The sequence below is a fragment of the Chenopodium album genome, chromosome 3, assembly GCF_948465745.1.
Source record: "Chenopodium album chromosome 3, dcCheAlbu1.1, whole genome shotgun sequence".
Taxonomy (NCBI): Eukaryota; Viridiplantae; Streptophyta; class Magnoliopsida; order Caryophyllales; family Amaranthaceae; genus Chenopodium; species Chenopodium album.
In genome coordinates, this window is record NC_137836.1 from 74,292,277 (window position 1) to 74,309,213 (window position 16,937).

At 33.2% G+C, this 16,937-nt stretch overlaps 3 protein-coding genes across 5 annotated transcripts; 2 read left to right on the forward strand and 1 right to left on the reverse strand.

Moving 5' to 3' along the window:
• The first annotated feature begins 5,799 nt into the window (after positions 1-5,799).
• Positions 5,800-10,450, forward strand: LOC145616811 (BTB/POZ domain-containing protein At5g48800-like). 3 transcript variants are annotated; one of them, XM_081671537.1, is made up of 4 exons: positions 5,800-6,035; positions 7,686-7,752; positions 8,064-9,239; positions 9,641-10,450. In XM_081671537.1, the coding sequence occupies exons 1-4, from the start codon at positions 5,971-5,973 to the stop codon at positions 10,166-10,168; spliced, it is 1,836 nt and encodes a 611-aa protein (XP_081527663.1). In that variant the 5' UTR covers positions 5,800-5,970; the 3' UTR covers positions 10,169-10,450. The 3 variants fall into 3 exon arrangements, with proteins under 3 accessions (XP_081527663.1, XP_081527675.1, XP_081527670.1); XM_081671549.1 differs by lacking the exon at positions 5,800-6,035 and adding an exon at positions 6,339-6,968; XM_081671544.1 differs by lacking the exon at positions 5,800-6,035 and adding an exon at positions 6,981-7,391.
• Positions 10,451-11,904: 1,454 nt separating this feature from the next.
• On the reverse strand, positions 11,905-14,350 carry LOC145624198 (cytochrome b5, seed isoform-like). The gene is made up of 3 exons (XM_081677190.1): positions 14,062-14,350; positions 12,784-12,850; positions 11,905-12,348 (listed from the first exon to the last, which is right to left on the reverse strand). Exons 1-3 carry the CDS (start codon positions 14,146-14,148, stop codon positions 12,092-12,094), a joined length of 411 nt encoding a protein of 136 aa, XP_081533316.1. The 5' UTR covers positions 14,149-14,350; the 3' UTR covers positions 11,905-12,091.
• Positions 14,351-14,972: 622 nt separating this feature from the next.
• Positions 14,973-16,494, forward strand: LOC145625368 (protein FAR1-RELATED SEQUENCE 5-like). The gene is made up of 2 exons (XM_081678429.1): positions 14,973-15,051; positions 15,662-16,494. Exons 1-2 carry the CDS (start codon positions 14,973-14,975, stop codon positions 16,492-16,494), a joined length of 912 nt encoding a protein of 303 aa, XP_081534555.1.
• Positions 16,495-16,937: the final 443 nt, after the last annotated feature.

Genomic DNA, 16,937 nt, shown 5'->3' on the forward strand with positions numbered 1-16,937 from the left:
CTGTACACAATATATTCATAGACATGGTGCAAGTGTGCATGCAAACACATATCGTGAAATTGTGAAACATAGTGCATTAATGCCCCACATTACAGCTATACTATATAAATTGGTAAAAGTCAATCATATTTTGCATGCGGATTATTTGCTTAAAATTCAACCATAAAGTGCTATAATTTCATCTTTAATTTCATGTATTCGGAGCATGCGTTTGTTTGCAATTTAGCCTTCAAAGCCTAATAAAGTGTGTGTCATCATTGACTGATGTTAATTTTTGTCAATAGCCGCATCCTATGTTTTATTTTAGTAAGTATATAGATTCTTCTGGTTACTTGAGAAACAATGACTAGAAAATACGTAATATGTGTTCAGTGTAATAGTGGTTGATCTTGAAAGCATATTATGTACACCCGGGTGTACGGTATACCGAGGTCATTTATTCATTCAATCAATAAATGAGTAAAATTATTTTTTATTTATTTGTTGATTTAATGAGCAAATGATTCCGAGTGTACGGTACACTCGGGTGTATGTAACAAATTCTAGTTGGTCTTTATTTTCGTACTACTGCATCAATATATAGTTTTTAAATGACAAAATTAATAAGCATAAAATGACATAATATTAACTAGTTGTACAATGAGTAAAAAAAAAAAAAAAAAATTCTTATAAATCATTTATATTAATGAAATATTATACCTCTAATCATGTGTTGTCTTGAATAGATCACATAAATGTCTGAATTAAGCCAACCCAACTCCACAAGTTAATACAATAATACTTGAGTTGAGAGTAGGGAGAGGGGGTGGGGGGAGAGGGTGGAGTCGAGAGGGAGGTAAAAGGATTAAGGAATTCCCTACTCCCAAACAAAAATAGTTGACGAGATTTCAGTTTACCAACTCCACCAAGCTTATTCGATATGACAAACGTATATGAAAACCACACTCCACAAACTTTTATAATTCTCTCTTATACTTATGGTATAGATAGATAGACAATTAGACATGCATCATGCATGTAAAGATAGGCCAATTGATAACTTGTCACCTTACCTTATTTTGTAGCCCCCTCTATTTTATAGCATGTATCTAAATTTATCCATTAAAGAATAATGCCATAATGGTGTCAAATAGACGAATCCAATGCGTAGGTATTTCCCCAATTAGAAGGTTATTGAACCAATTACAAATACAAGCCATGTGTTATGTGTATGCAACTTAAGTTAATTATCCTTCTTTAGCCTTCTCATTATGCATGCATTCCCCACTAGTTTATAAATGTGGGGAAGCCAATTTGCTCGTTTGGTAGCTTAGAAAAAATTTAGAGCCTCATAAACTCTCATTAATATGCCAATCTATGTCTCAACCTCTATAATATTCGTGGGCCAACTACCATTCTCATCCTATTAATAATAATAATATTCCATTCATATAATTTTGATGTGTTTAAATTGTTGTCTCGAACACCCAACAAATTCGTACATATCGATAATGAAATATATGATAAAGAAATGTAATTCTGTTCGTTTCTTTTCTTTGGATTAGAACTAATTTAATTATTCAAATGAAACAATAAAAGCTAAAACGTTCTCTCATTTTATTTTCCCCATTATGCATATATATGAGCACATTTGAGAATCAATTAGTTATGGGACTCTTTGAATTTTGTTCTGATCTCTTGATAATACAACGCTTAGCTTATATATATGTATATCTCTGTCACTTGTTTAATTATGAGAAATATAATTTCATTGTAACAATTATTGAGATTTAATAATGATTGAGAATAAGGTATAGTATTTTGTACATTTTATTATATTTTTGTGTTTATATATAGTACATACATCATTTAATTAAGGTTCTCTATACATAATACACATTGATATAGGATTTTTATAAAAGAAATGGGTTACTAGACACCAAAATTAGAAATCCAGATCCAAATTTCTTGACCTCAAATGTCTCCTTAGGCCTAGTGGGATCGAACGAACGTCCCCAACTTCAAAGTTAGAAGGTTTTAATTCCGATCCGAATTAAGAAAACTTTTAGTTGGTACGGTAGTAGTCATTAGATCATGAGTGATTGATTGATTTATGGACAATGATTTTATGTTCATAATAATTAAATATATATTGTATGAATAACAAAAATAGGATGATAAATCTATACTGACTTATGCGTTACTTTTGGGTCAAGCAACTAATAAGGAGTACATAACAAGCAAGTTTTAATCCAATCAAAATTTTCACACCCCTACCTGCCATATTACATCACTTATGATCACTAAAACTCAACTCATGCATTAGCTTAGCTAACTTAAGGAGCTAAAATCTCATCATTTTTAAAATTGCATGGGAAAATGAATGAACTATTTCTCCCCTTTTCTGGATCAATTCAATCACACGACTAAGACATCCAAAAGACCTAAAAAGTAGAGGGAAATCAAGTTATATATATTGAAGCAAGCAATACTCAAATGTTAACATTTTCACCTTCTACTATTGCTTGATCTAGTATTCTAGTCTCTTCCTTTAGCTCTTTAGTTCTCTCACTCACTTGCATGTTGCATGTTATTATACAACTTGAAACCTTTATTTTAATTTGTTCTTTAGTCGATCAAATTTGTGAAGACAATTTCGATCAAGAATTGAAGCCGGAAGTTTTACTATAATGAAATTTGGGAGGAAAGTCGATCTACACAATTTTTTTAAGGAATTCAAGCCTAATGACGAAGATAAAAATGTCAATTGGGATCATGATCGACTTCTATGCCCCTTTGTTATAGCATTACTATATATGATGTTCATGTTGGAACCTAAATGTTGTACTGTTGTTGGCCTTATGTTACCTTGCTTACAACATGCCACAAATTATATATATAGGAAGAGATATGACGAACCTTCATGTGTCTATCAAGAACTAACATACTAGGGTTGTCACGGGCTTTCATCTTATAAAAATTCTTCCTAATATCACTCAATCCCAAAGGTATGATGATCAACCCTAACTACACTTATCAATCCCAAAGGCTTTCATCTTATAAAAATTCTTCCTAGTATCATGTAGCTTAAAGTTACAAACACTCTAGAGATAAACTTAAGAGGTGGGGAGCAACCCTTGCAACTAACCCACCTATACTATCATCAATATATGTATACATCATCATTTAATTATATTGTATGGTATGAATATATGTAATGATTATAATGTAAGAAAATACACTTGTTCTCACTATGATAGCTTTAACGGTGAGATTAATTATTCTTTTCTTACTCATAAATTAAATGGATTTTGTATTGATTGCGGATATCTTTAAGGACATTCACTTAAACCAAATAAAAAAAAAATATATTAATACACATTATGAAAGAAAAACACGGAGTATTATTTTAGTAGCTCAATAAATATATCGATCTAACTTAAATGCTCGAAAGTTGAAGATCTAGCCGACTGTTCTAACCTTCTATCTTAGGATAATGTTCAACGTATCTTACTTGTAGAGTTCGTACGACATGATTGAGTATTGACAATATTTATACAACAAACTTAAAAAAAATGAATTATTGACATTTGACTAATGGAATATGAATATCATCGAATTTGGCATTCTTAATAGCCTCTTAGATCTGTTATACTCCATTAATATGGGCTGGGCCCATTGGGCCAGCCAAGATAATGATTTCGGGCCCACAGTAATGAAGGTGGCTGGTAATCATAGTATATTATATTCTCCACATATCACAGCTCTCTCTAACCACAATTTTCCTCCTTTCTTCTCCTTTTTATGACCTTTTCAACAAATTGTTACCTTTTTCATACGAAAAGTAGGAAAAAAAAAAAATAATAAAATCAAATAAAGCCTAAACTTTTGCTTATTTTGCAAGATTATTGTTTCTTGTTTTACATTAATTTACTGTTTTGTTACACGGATTAATATAGTTGTTTCAATTGTTTGGTTGAAAAATTTGCAATTAAAGATATTTTGCAAGATTATTGTTTCTTGTTCTACATTTATTTTTACTGTATTGTTGCACGAGTTAATAGTTGTTTGGATTATTTGGTTGAAAAAATTGCAATTAAAGATATTTTGCAAGGTTTTTTTATTTTTTATTTTTTTATTTTTTATAATTTTAGCTCAGTACATTTCAACTTCAATCAGTTCAGTTCAGCTCCAATCAGTTTAGTTCAGTTCATCTCAGTTCAGTAAATGTGAACAAACCCTTGTTCACTTGTTTGGTTGAAATAATTTGAATTAGAGACATAAACACGGATGACAATTTGAGTATGTGACACCAATAACAATTATTTTATTATATTTCATTCGATATAATGTTAACACTTAATAGTAGATGATAGAGTATATGTTAATATTCTCTAGTATTAATAAGTTTGTATTAACATATATTCTATAATACGGAATAGTGATGTAATATTGTAATTAAGATATTACATTTCCATTATTACACATTCTATGTCAAATAAACTACTCAACATTTGTAATTATAGATTGAACAATAGTAAGTGATTTAAGTTGTATGTCTCTTATATATAGGACATCATTATTAGTCATATATACTTTTTCATCAAGGTAAACAAAATTTTTCTTGTGTGCCCCATGTGCACAATAATTTTACGTTATGATGTTCTACATATATTGAAATTTTTTTAATGAACTTTGAGATTTTTTTTTATTTTTTTAATTTTATTTTTTTTATAACTATTATAAGATACACGGAATATAAGTTAACATAAATTTCCCCCAAAAAATGTTAAGTTAAATCAGTGTTTTAAAAACTCATCTTTATATGATATATGAATCATCAGCTAGTAAGCATTAAATGATAAACAATTTACCTCCTCCGTTCCAAACTCTCAATCCCGTAAACCAATAAAATTAAGACGTATGATCAATTATTCAAGTTCATGCTTAGAGTAAATAAGAAGCTTATAACATGATATGGGAGTGTAGAGGATTATAAATAGGGTAATGATTAATTAATCATAGCACTCATATTATCTATTAGAGCATTACTAATTACCCTATAACAAACCATTAAAAATGACAAACTTCTTATAGAATGCTAAATTCACTCCTTAATTTAAAAATTTAAAAAGTTGAATAATCATTGTCTTAGCATGAAATCAAGGAGACACTCTAAATTATCTAATCCATTAATAAAATCCAATATTTAAAACTAATAATCCTTCAAAAACAAAAAAACAAAACCTCTAATCACGGGGCAAATTTGTCAATTTACAAAAAAAGTGAAGGTACAAAAATGTGATCATCATTTTGTTTTTTCACCTTTCCATAAAGACAAAATTAAAAAAGCATAGGTTATAATTAATTATATAAAAAAACTATAGGTTAGTATAAATATATAATAATGTCAAACCCCCACTCCCACAACCCATTTTAACTACCTTTTTTCCCACAAGATTTGACTTCCTTATCTTTGCCCTTTTTTGCGCTTCTTTAACGGCATTTTAATTTTCATTATAATTTCCCTTAAATATTTCAATCTGATCGATTTTTTTAGGGAAATAAATTGTTTACATTTTGATGATGAGAAGGATGACCCACCATTTTATAGGGCCATTAGTATGGCCAAGAGTAATCTTTGCCTTTGATGATCACCACCTGTTCGACGAAACACCCCAACGACCTAACCCCCCACAACAACAAAGCCGTAGTCTCAAAATGATTTGGGGTCGACTAATATGAATCGTCATTAAAAAAAAAAAAAAAAAAAACCGGGAATTTTTTTTAATGAATTAACAAACATCTTCACCTGGGTTTTTGTCTTTGTCTTTGTTTTTGCTGAGTTTCTCTGTTTCTTCCTCATTTCACTCTCTTTAGCCCCACTTTCACTGCCACTATCTTTTCTGTCTTCTAACTCAAGAATCCCATTTCTGTTTTTCCCTTCATTTTCTCTCTTTTCTTTGTTATTCTTCATCTTCTTCTTTGTCAATGGACCGCGCTGATAGGCAGCAACTTCCCTTGTCTAAAAGCTCGCGACAGCGTAGTAATGAATGGTTTGTTCTATACCGCCTTTCTTAATAAGAATTTTTTTTTTTGGTGCTACAAAAAGTTTGAATTTTGATGAGTTTAATCTATTTTTCCTGTAAAAAGTTCAGTTTTTTCAATTTTAAAATTTTAATGGAAATTGAGTTGAAGTGTTTGAGTATAATTTCAGCTGAGCTGATCATGTTAATTTTCTGGGTTTAATCTGTTTTTTAATGGTAATTATTTATATCTTCAAAATTCTGATAATTTTTTCTTTTTTTTGATGAATTTTGGTTAATTTTCTCTTCCTGCTTTCATCTTCTTTATGCTTTCTGAAGATCATCCCTTTGAAACTTCTTATTTTTCTGGGAATTTCGACGTTTATTAGCTTTAGTTTTAGAGTTGTCAATAAAATTAAGGAAAATTCAAAGATATAACCAAATGTGTAGTTACATCATGGTGTTGGAAGTGAGATTTACTCAAAAATGAATATGTTTTGTTTTCGAGTAAAGGTCAAATGGGGCGGTTGATGGAAGAAATTCGATTTATTTGGTTTGGTCAATTACAGGACCACTAGAATTTTGGTATAGAGTCTAGCATCACACATTGTAAGTCAAAAGCATTTGATACACCGAATTTGACACCACCCTTGCCTTAAACATCTATTGAAAGGTACATCAGTCCACACCACACTTAAGGCATTAGAAGCTAAGTCATGTAATTTGTTAAGATAATTATGTGTTTGACAAACGATTAGTTGGTTCTGCTATCTCTGATGTACTGAATTACTGATTTCAGTGTTGTCAGTACTTTTTATTTTTTACAGTACAACCTTGGTTGTGATCCCTAAGAATTGCTGCTTTTCCCAAATTTCGAAGTTTGATCAGTTTCTTCGATTAGCCAAAATGCTGTTGATATGGTTCAGGTGATTGAGAAGTCATGGAAATGCTGGATTTAGTAGGGTATATTTCAGCTCTAGTATCCCTCTCTAATAAGTCACAAACTCACAATTGCGAATAATTCTGATTGTTGTTGAACCTTATTCTTCAAGTTCATACATACTTGCAGACAAGTGAATAGTCATTTTCCTAATTTCTTCTTTCTAAGGGAATTGAACCTTTTGTGATTGTATTTTTCTTGATATCTTCGTTCAATGGTTCCTTCATTTCTACGGCAAAGACTCTTAATGAAGATGCATTTCCTTCTATTACTATCTCTTGTTGCTTGCTTTCTACTACTATGTTGTACCATTCCACTCTTATTGTGTTCTTTTTCTTTTCTTTTCTTCAATTATTATTTAATATTCGCCACATAAATTTCTCTTTGTTTTATGCTCTAATCTATTGATTTAACAAGTCCATGGCTTCTCAGGCATGTTATTTAAGGTGATAGAGAGTAATAATTCGAAATCTATCTTTATTGACTAGTGGTATTTAGAGCTGTCTTTTTCGGGTCATCAATGAATATACCTCCTACTCCAACTTTGTTTTTTCATAATGTTGAAAAACAGTTTTCTGAAGAAATTTTTTTCTTAAAACAGTTATTCTTTCATATACAGCATCACCATGACAATTGTGTATATACTTAGTTACTAATGCCCTTTTTGATTGAATGGTGTCTCAGTAACTCTAGTCTTAATTTTCAGCTCTAACTGTGTTAAACTTGCTTTCTTGTTGTAGGATATTTAGGGATGTTCCCAGTGATATCATTATAGAAGTTCCTGGAGGGACTTATGCACTTCATAAGGTGAGCTTCTGACATCAATGGTCGTCGTGCTACTCATCCAAGTAGTAACTTAGTGTTTATGGAACTCTTCCTGTATACATCCTCCCTTTCTTTACACCACGCGTTCAGAACATTAAAATTAATACTAGCTGAACATTACAAATCTAGAGAATTCAGCCTTGCTCCTGACACAACGTTTACAGTTGACATATTTTGCTGGGCTCATGACTAATTATACTTCATGCATAATTCTGATGATTATTTATATGTATTCTAATTAGGTGCTCTAGTCATGCACAATTCTGATGCATAGTCTGCTGTCTTATATGCAGTTCCCTTTAGTCTCTCGTAGTGGGAGATTACGCAGGTTAATAGCTGATTGTCGAGATTCTGATAAGTCAAAGATTGAGCTTCTCAACCTGCCTGGAGGTGCTGAAACATTTGAGTTGGCAGCAAAGTTTTGTTATGGCAATAACTTTGAGATCACACCAGCTAATGTTGCCCAGCTCTGTTGTGTCTCTGATTACCTTGAAATGACTGAAAGTTACTCGAAAGACAGTCTTGGATCTCGAGCTGAAGAATACCTTGACAGTGTAGTCTGCAAGAACCTAGAAATGTGTGTTGAAGTTCTAAAGCAATGTGAAAACCTTCTCCCACTGGCTGATGAGCTGAAAATAGTAGGCAGATGCATTGATGCTATAGCCTCTAAGGCATGTACAGAACAAATTGCTTCAAGTTTTTCAAGGTTGGAGTACAGCAGCTCAGGGAGGCTCAACTTAAGCCGACCTGCTGTGAAATGTGATGGTGACTGGTGGATTGAAGATCTTTCAGTCCTTCGAGTAGACATGTATCAGAGAGTCATATCAGCAATGAAATGTAGAGGGGTTAGACCAGAGAGTATAGGCGCTTCACTTATAAACTACGCAGAAAAAGAGTTGACAAAGAAAGCCAGCCTGTGGAATGTCTCTGGTCAATCAAGACCAGATGTTATTTCTGGGGCTGGTAGCAATGAAAGAATTGTGGTTGAAACAATTGTCAGTCTATTGCCAGTAGAGAAGCTCGTCGTGCCACTTAGTTTCCTCTTTGGCCTTCTTAGGAGTGCTATTCTGCTAGACTGTTCTGTTGCTTGCAGGCTTGATCTAGAAAGAAGAATTGGATCCCAATTAGATATGGCCACTTTGGATGACCTTTTGATTCCTTCATTTCGCCATGCTGGAGACACTCTATTTGATGTGGACACGGTTCACAGGATCTTGGTTAACTTTTCCCAGCAAGATGATAGTGAAGAAGAATTGGAAAATGTTTCTGTTTTTGAATCAGAAAGTCCTCAGTCACCTTCACAGGGTGCCCTATTCAAAGTCTCAAAGTTAGTGGACAATTACCTTGTTGAAATTGCCCCGGATGCAAACCTCAAGCTTAACAAGTTCTTAGTTATTGCTGAAGCTTTGCCAGAACACGCGCGCACCATTCATGATGGACTATATAGGGCCATTGATGTTTATTTGAAGGTAAATATCACAAATTATGCATGGACAATAATGTTTTCTGATATGAACGGAGTAGGACTTACTGTCATCTTTGACTGCACCTTTTCCCCTCAAATCTGTTGGAGTTGCATAAGGGCATTGTTCATATAGCAAGAAAATTATACTAAATAACAAATACAGAACATTTGACTTAATTTAATTTTCTTATCATTGCCTTCAGATGCTTGAATTATGTCTAATATATACTGGTGTTCATTATAGATATAGGCTAACAAAGCCATATGCCATAGTACCATGTAGGCATGTACATTGAATTCACCTCGCTTGATAGCCTAATTAGATGCATGCTGCATCAACCTGACCAGGATTGTCCATGTAAAGTATTGAAATGATGAATGACTTATCTTCTTTCGTATAAGCAGGCACATCAAGGTTTATCAGATGCAGAGAAGAGAAAGCTTTGCAAGCTGATTGACTTCCAAAAGCTCTCACAAGAAGCAGGGGCGCATGCAGCTCAAAATGAGCGGCTTCCTCTACAGTCAATAGTCCAAGTACTCTATTTCGAGCAGCTAAGACTCCGAAATGCCCTAGGTTGCTCTTTTCCTGAGGAGGAACCTAAGCCGATGTTCCATTCATGGCGTGTCAATAGTGGAGCTCTCAGTGCATCAATGTCTCCCAAAGACAACTATGCCTCACTAAGGAGGGAGAATCGAGAGCTAAAGCTCGAGCTGGCTCGTATGAGAATGAGACTCAATGATTTAGAAAAAGATCATGTTTGTATGAAAAGGACCATGCAAAAATCTGGTTCTCGAAAATTTATGAGCTCTTTCTCAAAGAAGCTCGGGAAGCTAAGCTTCTTCGGACATAGTTCTTCCAGGGCATCAAGTTCTCCTACTCCTTCAAGACAGTCACAGAGGACAGATTCTAAGGTTACTGATAGAACATATTAATGTTATAGTGCGACGAGCAATGCAAACAGGATTTCAATGGGGTTTCAGTTCCATTTTCTTGCCTGTTACTTGCCAACCTCTGCCCTCAGAATTTTGTATATGAGTTTGTGCTTTTAACTTAGTGATAACACTTATTTTTCAATTTGAGAATGTTACAAAGAAATGGAGATCCTGTATTGACTTTGCAGAATCTCTCTTATTTTTGGTATATATATGCACAGTTGTTATGAACATATTTAAGCAGTGAAGCAGGACTGTACCTTATATCCAATGCAATCTTATATTTCCTCAGGTTATATTTACTTGAATCATATTCTATGGCACATAAAATTAGCTAACAAATTAATTATGTAGTAAAATAAAAATTAGTACCAGTAAAAAGGAATAGTTGGGTTACTAAGGTTTAAACTACTCCATGTATATTAAGCTGTTAGTTTATTTTCACTAATTTCTTCTTTATATGGCTACCATTGTTACCAAGGGAGCAACGATGCGGAGAAATATGAATAAGATAAATCAAAATGATGCAATAAAGAGCAGTGACAAATCTAATATGAAGAGAATGTTTAGAAAGGTTTCAATCAATCAATCAATCAATCAAAGCCTTAATCCCAAAAGTGGGGTCGGCTAACATGAACCAAATTTGATTATTCCGTGTAGTCATCAACATAAATCTTTCTCCTCCATCCCTTACGATCCAAAACTTCATCCTCACGTAAATCCATGCACTTCATATCCTTCCTCACTCCTTCCAACCAAGTCATCTTTGGTCTCCCTCTTCCTCGTTTAATCCCTCCATGGTCCCACTCTTCCACTCTTCGCACCGGTGCACCCTCGGGTCTCCGTCTTACATGTCCAAACCAACGCAGACGATTTTCCCTTAATTTATCTACAATGCCCGCCACACCTACTTTCTTGCGAATAACCTCATTTCTGATTCTATCTCTTAAAGTGTTTCCACACATCCACCTTAACATGCGCATTTCCGTAACCTCCATCTTTTTAATATGCTCTTTCTTAGAAGCCCAACATTCTGTACCATAGAGCAACACTGGTCTTATGGCAGTCCTGTAGAATTTTCCCTTCAACTTTAAGGGAATGCTGCGGTCGCATAACACTCCCGTGGCCGCTCTCCATTTAAGCCACCCTGACTTAATCCTGTGGGTCACGTCTTGATCAATGTCACCATTCTTCTGGATGATCGACCCTAGGTACTTAAAACATTCACTCATGGTCAAATCCTTTCCATCCAAACTCACCACTTCATTGCTTGTCCCCCTCTGAGTGCCAAAACGACATACCAAATATTCAGTCTTACTCCGACTTAGCTTAAACCCTCTAGATTCCAACCTTTGCCTCCATTGCTCCAACTTGACATTAACCCCATCCTTAGTCTCATCCACCAAAACGATATCATCTGCGAACAACATACACCATGGAACCTCATCTTGAATTGGTCTAGTTACTTCATCTAGAACCGTTGCAAAAAGAAAAGGGCTTAATGCAGACCCTTGATGCAATCCGATTGTAATAGGGAAATCTTTTGTCAACCCTCCGCATGTCCTCACATTTGTTGACACATCCCGATACATATCCTTAACTAGGTCTACATACCTTCGTGGGATACCTTTCTTCGTTTGAAGTTTAGAATTCCAAAGTAATGGTAGTGAGTTCAATTCCGGAGTACAAATCGCTTGTAATATCAAAATCACACTGAAAAATTGGGGGGGGGGGGGGTGGGGGGGAAAGAAAATAAGGTAGTAAAAACACCAAATAACCAAAAAGAAGCTGAAGAAATTAGGCACATATCCTACTGATCCCTCCCTGCCCTGAGAAATTTCTAATTGGTAGGGAGTGGCTCCATAAATACTATATTCTTATCGACGATCAATTTTGTTTCCTCACGAGATGGCCACCTTACAGTTATTCAGCTGATTGCTTGGTGTAAAAGCGCATGGCAACAGCGAAACCCAAGATGAGGAGCGGGACTAGGAACTGAAGGATCTTGATAATGAACTCCGGAGTCTTATCATGGTTGTATTGTGGTTGTTTTGGTGGTGTGTATTTGACCTTGGTAGGTATGGTAGCGGTATCAATGTCACCAACATACATTTCGTCCATCATAGCTCTGGCAGTGCTGCTGTGACCCACATCTTCAAAATCATCGGTTGCATCTTTTCCTGCATACCAAGCACATATTATTATGATCTCCTTCTTAGCAATCAGAAGCCACAAGGCAATGATGCATCAGTATAGAATTTCATACTGAATTGACAAAAATTTCTTCTATTCACAGGCTCTCAGTCTCATCTACCCATCTCGTCAGGATTTAGTTCATTGAGTATGTCGATCAATTTAAAAGAAAGCTTTTTAATGTCTAAAGAAGTCTGCCATGCAGTAAGATGACGTGTTCTTAAAATTACTGATAAAGATTTTGTGTAATAGTTCCACTCTAATTAACATAATATTCCTATTACATGTAGAGCTAAGAAAGTCAATGCATTTGCTTCCAATTCCAGCCTTCCTGCTCTATATAACCAAGAGTCCAAGACATCTAACAAGAAAAATGAAAACCTCAAAATTTAAATTGCGCATAAATGGACTATTTGACTAACCTGTGGCAGACAACAGAACCTCATCACCACCAGGATGGTCTTCCAAGAACTTTGTCACGTTATATACCTTTTACAGCACATGTAAAAACCTTAGAAACTTCAAAAGATACAGTCGATGCCCAAGGATAAAAGATGCATGTTTACAGTCACATGTCAAACATAGATGTCTCAAAGGAAAAGCTTCTACTGAGTCTAATGTAGAGTCCCTGCACAACTTATGCCTTTTTAGTTCTTATAGCTGCCACAAAAATCGACCGCCAATAACCAAGACAGGGGAATGATCCAAAACAATTAAACCAAACAAATTACTACTCCTTCCCCCTCTTCACAGATCAGACAACCCAAGGATTGACCTCACTTATTGCCCCATGATATGGGTTTCGACATTCTACTAAAACCATTTGTTACCCTTTTCAAAGAACTTCCACATTCAGTATTTGGTAACAAATCCACACCACCATTTAAACAGCCCAATAAGAGGGAAGTGATACAAAGTGATAGGTTATCAAAAGTCAAGACAAACTAGACAGTTCAATCAAGAGGTTTTTGATGAACTTATAACAATACAGGGATGAAATAATTGACGATTTAGACAAAAGATTTTAATTAGAATGCTAAGATTATAGAGCTAGACTGATGACAACAATTTCCCTGATGTAATTCAAATTCTCGGTTCGACCTGAATATAACCCTTGATCATTCTATGTTAGAAAAGATACAGGAATATAATGCATACACAGAAATCTACTTTATTTCAAATGCTTCTTTATTATTTCAATTTTGCAATATTTTACAAAAGTAGAATATTCAATCATTTTATTGAATCTATATACTATGCCAACATTCTAAATTGAATTGTACCCACAATTCGACCAATAACAAGCATACAAACAAAACAATCCTGAATCATCATATCATAAGTTCACAATTATTTGAAAATTTAAATTAAGGATCCCTGAACCAAAAGCATAGATCAAACTGAATTTTCAAATTCAACCCACTACGGCACTACCATACACTTGACATATATTTAAAAACAATGATAGTCATAAAAAAATACGAAGTATATCAAATTAATAACAAATCGAGTAGCCAAACCATAAAAATTCATCAACTAAACATAAATCAAATTACAATTTCAAGATCAACCCCTTATTATAATACCCTTAAAAAACGAATACTCAAATCATGAATCCAATTCAAACAAATAAATGATCAATTCAATATAATTATCTAAAAGTTCAGAAATTTAATCAAGATTAGAAAAAAAGATTAAACCTTTCCGCTAATAACAAGCCAACAATCCTTAGGATTGCTATGTTCAGAAACCTCAGCTAAAGTGAAGACCTTTTTTTGATCATCCATTGGATTTGATTTCAATCAAACAAATTGTAAAACAAAAACAACCCCTTTATCTGAGAAAATAATCCCAATTTGTAAAAGATTTGATTTTGATGGAGAAAAATGGCAAAAGAGTGGGTGGGTGAGTGAGATTTGAAAGTTGAAGATGCAGAAAAAATAGAAAAAGGGTTGGTGGGCCGATAAAGAAAGAACAAAGGAAGTTGAATGGGTATTTACCCGTTAATTAGAGGGTAGGTGAACCTCAATTAGCTTTTAATTTGATCAAATTCTTAAATAAATCTGGTTCACACTAATTTGTTGTGGACCATTAACATTAGAGACCAAATGATTGTTTTATTAATAAAAAAATATTCACTATATTAAAATAAATGTTATTATGTTGAAATAAAAGTTATTCTGACATTATAAAAGCTATAAAAGTTTAATTTTTTTAATGAAATTTTTTAATTTAATGGTCAATATGAATATAATGCCAGTTACGTACTTACGTGTGAATAAACCTTAAGTCCACAATAATATTATTGTGAACCAGGTTCACGCAAGATTTTCTGTACCAAATTGTGATGTTTGATGTTGGGGGCTAGATAGTGAAATTTTTTACCTACACCCTCCTTTAGCTATTGTTGTCTACTCTCCCCATGTAGCTACGTCGTTTTGATCATTCTTGGCTTTTTTTTTTTTTTTTTTTCCTGACTTTCCTTCTTTTCTATTAATTTTCCTTACTTATTGTTCAAGCTACCTATATATTTCAATTTCAACCTAATTTTTGTATTTTTGTCTCTTTTTGTTCATTTTCTCTCTCTAGATTGTTCCTGTTTCTCTCAATTATGGATGAATTCGTGATTCTAGATGTTGATCGTGATTGTGAACTTCAGCATTCTTCGATTTCCGAGTTTGATCGTGATTGTGAAGTTGTTTTTCCGTCTTCTACTGGATTGCTGAATTCATTTGTTGATTAATGTAAGTTGTTTTGATCATTTTTGATTTTGATTTCGTTGTTTTATGAATGTAATTAGTTTGATTATGATGAATGTGAGTTGTTTTGATTAATTTTGTTTCTGTTTTAGTTAATTAATGAATTTGATTAGTTTGATTATGATTAATGCTAGTTTTTTGAATTGATTTTGCTTTTGTTTTAGTTGTTTTATGATTTTGATTTGTTTGATTAAATTGTTTTTGTTTTAGATCAATTTAGTCTCTGTTTTAGCTTGATTTTGAGTACTGTGATTTTGATTTCTATTTTATTTTTATTTGTTATATAATTATTTGACTGTGTTTTTGATTTAGTTTTATTTGTGATTTTTGATTTTGATTGTTGATTACGGTACTGTGTGTTATTATTTTGAATAGTTGAATGATTTAAAATGGTCATTATCAATTACATAAATATTCAGTAATTTATTTTATTTAAATATTTTGATCATATTGATTATGCTAAATGATCATTTATATATGTACTGCTTTGTATTTGTACATATCTGTTATTTATTATGTTCATTTTTAAAAACTTATGCAGTGGGTACTAGTGATGAAATTATGTTTGAAGAGGCAACTAAATCAGAGTTACTTTATAAAGATTTTAATTCTGAAGAAGAAGCTTATGATATTTATAATGAATATGCTTTTAAGCATGGATTTGGGATTAGAATTGATAAAAGTAAAAGTCGAAATGATGGCTCTTTGAAGATGAAAAGATTTGTTTGTTGCAATGAAGGTTGGAAGGATGAGAAGGCAAAGAATAAAAGGACTTATGAGAGACTTAATATAAGAACTGGCTGTTTGGCTTTTATTCAGTTTAAGATTGATATTTTAGGGTTATGGACATGTACAAAGCATTACATGAAACATAATCATCATATGATTCCTCTTGAAAAGAGACATTTGTTAAGGTCTCAAAGGAATGTTTCTAAAGAAAATTTGCAATTCATGTCTACATTGAGGTGTAGTGGAGTTAAAATTTCTGCAGCCTTGAGGGCAATGAAGAAGGATGTTGGTGGCTCTCCTAATTTAGGATTTACAGCACCGGATGCTTATAATGCTTTATCTGCTGAAAAACGAGCTTTACTTGATGGTTGTGACAGTCATCAATTGATCAAATACTTTGCTAAAAGACAACTTGATGAAGCTGAATTTTACTATGACTTTGAACAAGATGAGGATGGGTGTTTAGTTAACTTTTTTTGGCGTGATGGTCGGATGAAGAGAGATTATGATTATTTTGGAGATTTGCTGGTCTTTGATACCACGTATAGGACAAATAAATATGGAATGATTTGTGCTCCATTTGTTGGTATGAATCATCATGCTAATAACCTCATGTTTGGTATGGGTTTTATTTTCAATGAGTGAACCGAGTCTTTTGTGTGGCTTTTTGATACATTCTTGAAATCTATGGGAAACAAAAGTCCTATCACAATTATGACATATCAAGCTCAAGCTATTGCAGCTGGTATTCGGAATGTATTTCCTCCAAGTGTGCATCATCGTCTTTGTGTTTGGCACATTGAGCAAAATTCAAAGAAGCATATTGGGGCTTTGAGAGCTTTGGATGGATTTACAGATTTGATTGGTTATTTGCTCAAGTATTGTGAAACCCCTGCTGAATTTGAACATTTTTGGAAAAGGTATTGACAATTTTTTTAATTATAATATGTATTTTCAAGTTTGTTTATTTTAGTTATATAATATGATCATTTAGTTTTGTATATATGTACATTTTATGATATAATTTTTTCATTTATACAATATCTAATGATCATATGTTTTATGCAGAATGTCAATGAAATATAAAT

Excerpts from the sequence above, each read along its gene's own strand:
- LOC145616811 (XM_081671537.1), top strand. The coding sequence starts at position 5,971 with ATGGACCGCGCTGATAGGCAGCAACTTCCCTTGTCTAAAAGCTCGCGA. Across the intron at positions 6,036-7,685 it reads CGACAGCGTAGTAATGAATG|GATATTTAGGGATGTTCCCA; the intron begins GTTTGTTCTATA and ends TTCTTGTTGTAG. Across the intron at positions 7,753-8,063 it reads GGACTTATGCACTTCATAAG|TTCCCTTTAGTCTCTCGTAG; the intron begins GTGAGCTTCTGA and ends TCTTATATGCAG.
- LOC145624198 (XM_081677190.1), bottom strand. The coding sequence starts at position 14,148 with ATGGATGATCAAAAAAAGGTCTTCACTTTAGCTGAGGTTTCTGAACAT. Across the intron at positions 12,851-14,061 it reads GGCTTGTTATTAGCGGAAAG|GTATATAACGTGACAAAGTT; the intron begins GTTTAATCTTTT and ends GTGCTGTAAAAG. Across the intron at positions 12,349-12,783 it reads GGTTCTGTTGTCTGCCACAG|GAAAAGATGCAACCGATGAT; the intron begins GTTAGTCAAATA and ends CTTGGTATGCAG.
- LOC145625368 (XM_081678429.1), top strand. The coding sequence starts at position 14,973 with ATGGATGAATTCGTGATTCTAGATGTTGATCGTGATTGTGAACTTCAG. Across the intron at positions 15,052-15,661 it reads TTCCGAGTTTGATCGTGATT|TGGGTACTAGTGATGAAATT; the intron begins GTGAAGTTGTTT and ends AAACTTATGCAG.